This window comes from Loa loa (genome assembly GCF_000183805.2).
Source record: "Loa loa unplaced genomic scaffold supercont3.895, whole genome shotgun sequence".
In the NCBI taxonomy this organism is placed as follows: domain Eukaryota; kingdom Metazoa; phylum Nematoda; class Chromadorea; order Rhabditida; family Onchocercidae; genus Loa; species Loa loa.
The window spans coordinates 5,334-6,139 of NW_018109075.1; the positions used below are offsets into that span (position 1 = coordinate 5,334).

Here is an 806-nt window from a genome sequence, read left to right on the forward strand (position 1 = left end):
CCTTTTAGTGTTTTCTTGTTTATCAGCTTGATTCAAAATCTGACTTTCAGAAAACAGAAAAAGTATTTTCAGTAAGGAAAAGTAATAAAAAAGGATAGCAGGAGGAGCCACCGACTGATTTCCAGTTTTCAATTAACTCATTTGTTTCCCCAATTTCCTTCACTAAAACTTCAAGCATTGCCATTTGTGTTTTATTGCTCACCGCCAGCAGTTTGAAACATTCTCTTTCTGTATTTACAATGAAAGCATGAATTTTTTATTGAAATGAAACCCATAAAGAATGCAAAAGTAATTTCTTCATTTAATCATTCACAATACCTATCTCATTCGAAATACCTTCCTTACCTTTTAAGGTGTTCGTAATTTCATCTGTTTCGAAGTAAACTCGAACGGTTTTTCGCGACATTAATAGAAGATGTTTTTATCTACAATTCTATTTATTGTATTACCACTGCTGCTGTATGCTATTTACGAATTATTGGGCCGTAAATTGACAATTGGTGAAATTGACAGGAAAGCGGTACTGATCACTGGATGTGGAAGCGGTGAGATTGACAAAAACACTTTTGTGAAAGGAAAATGATTTAGAGCGTTTCAAAATATGGCAGCGAAGAATGGTGATTTAAAAATCCTAATTGATAATATATAAGTCATAAATGATTTCCAGGGTTTGGTCGAGATTTGGTGAAACGATGTCTTCAGAACGGATTGACAGTATTTGCTGGATGTCAGTTTAAAAGTGTAGGCTCCTAATTAATATAAAGTTTATAAGTTTTGCAAATAATTTGTTGGGTGCAAATTTCATT

General features: G+C 33.1%; 1 protein-coding gene across 1 annotated transcript in view; it reads left to right on the top strand.

Annotated features, from left to right (window-relative positions):
• Window positions 1-415: 415 nt before the first annotated feature.
• The window catches only part of LOAG_19006 (hypothetical protein), a gene marked incomplete at both ends in the record, with an annotated part of 2,583 nt that continues 2,192 nt past the window's right edge, over window positions 416-806 (top strand). Inside the window, 2 exons of the mRNA XM_020451665.1 lie at window positions 416-545; window positions 668-741. Of these exons, the coding sequence (XP_020304534.1) occupies window positions 416-545; window positions 668-741 (204 nt within the window). The remainder of the gene's footprint in view (window positions 546-667; window positions 742-806) is intronic.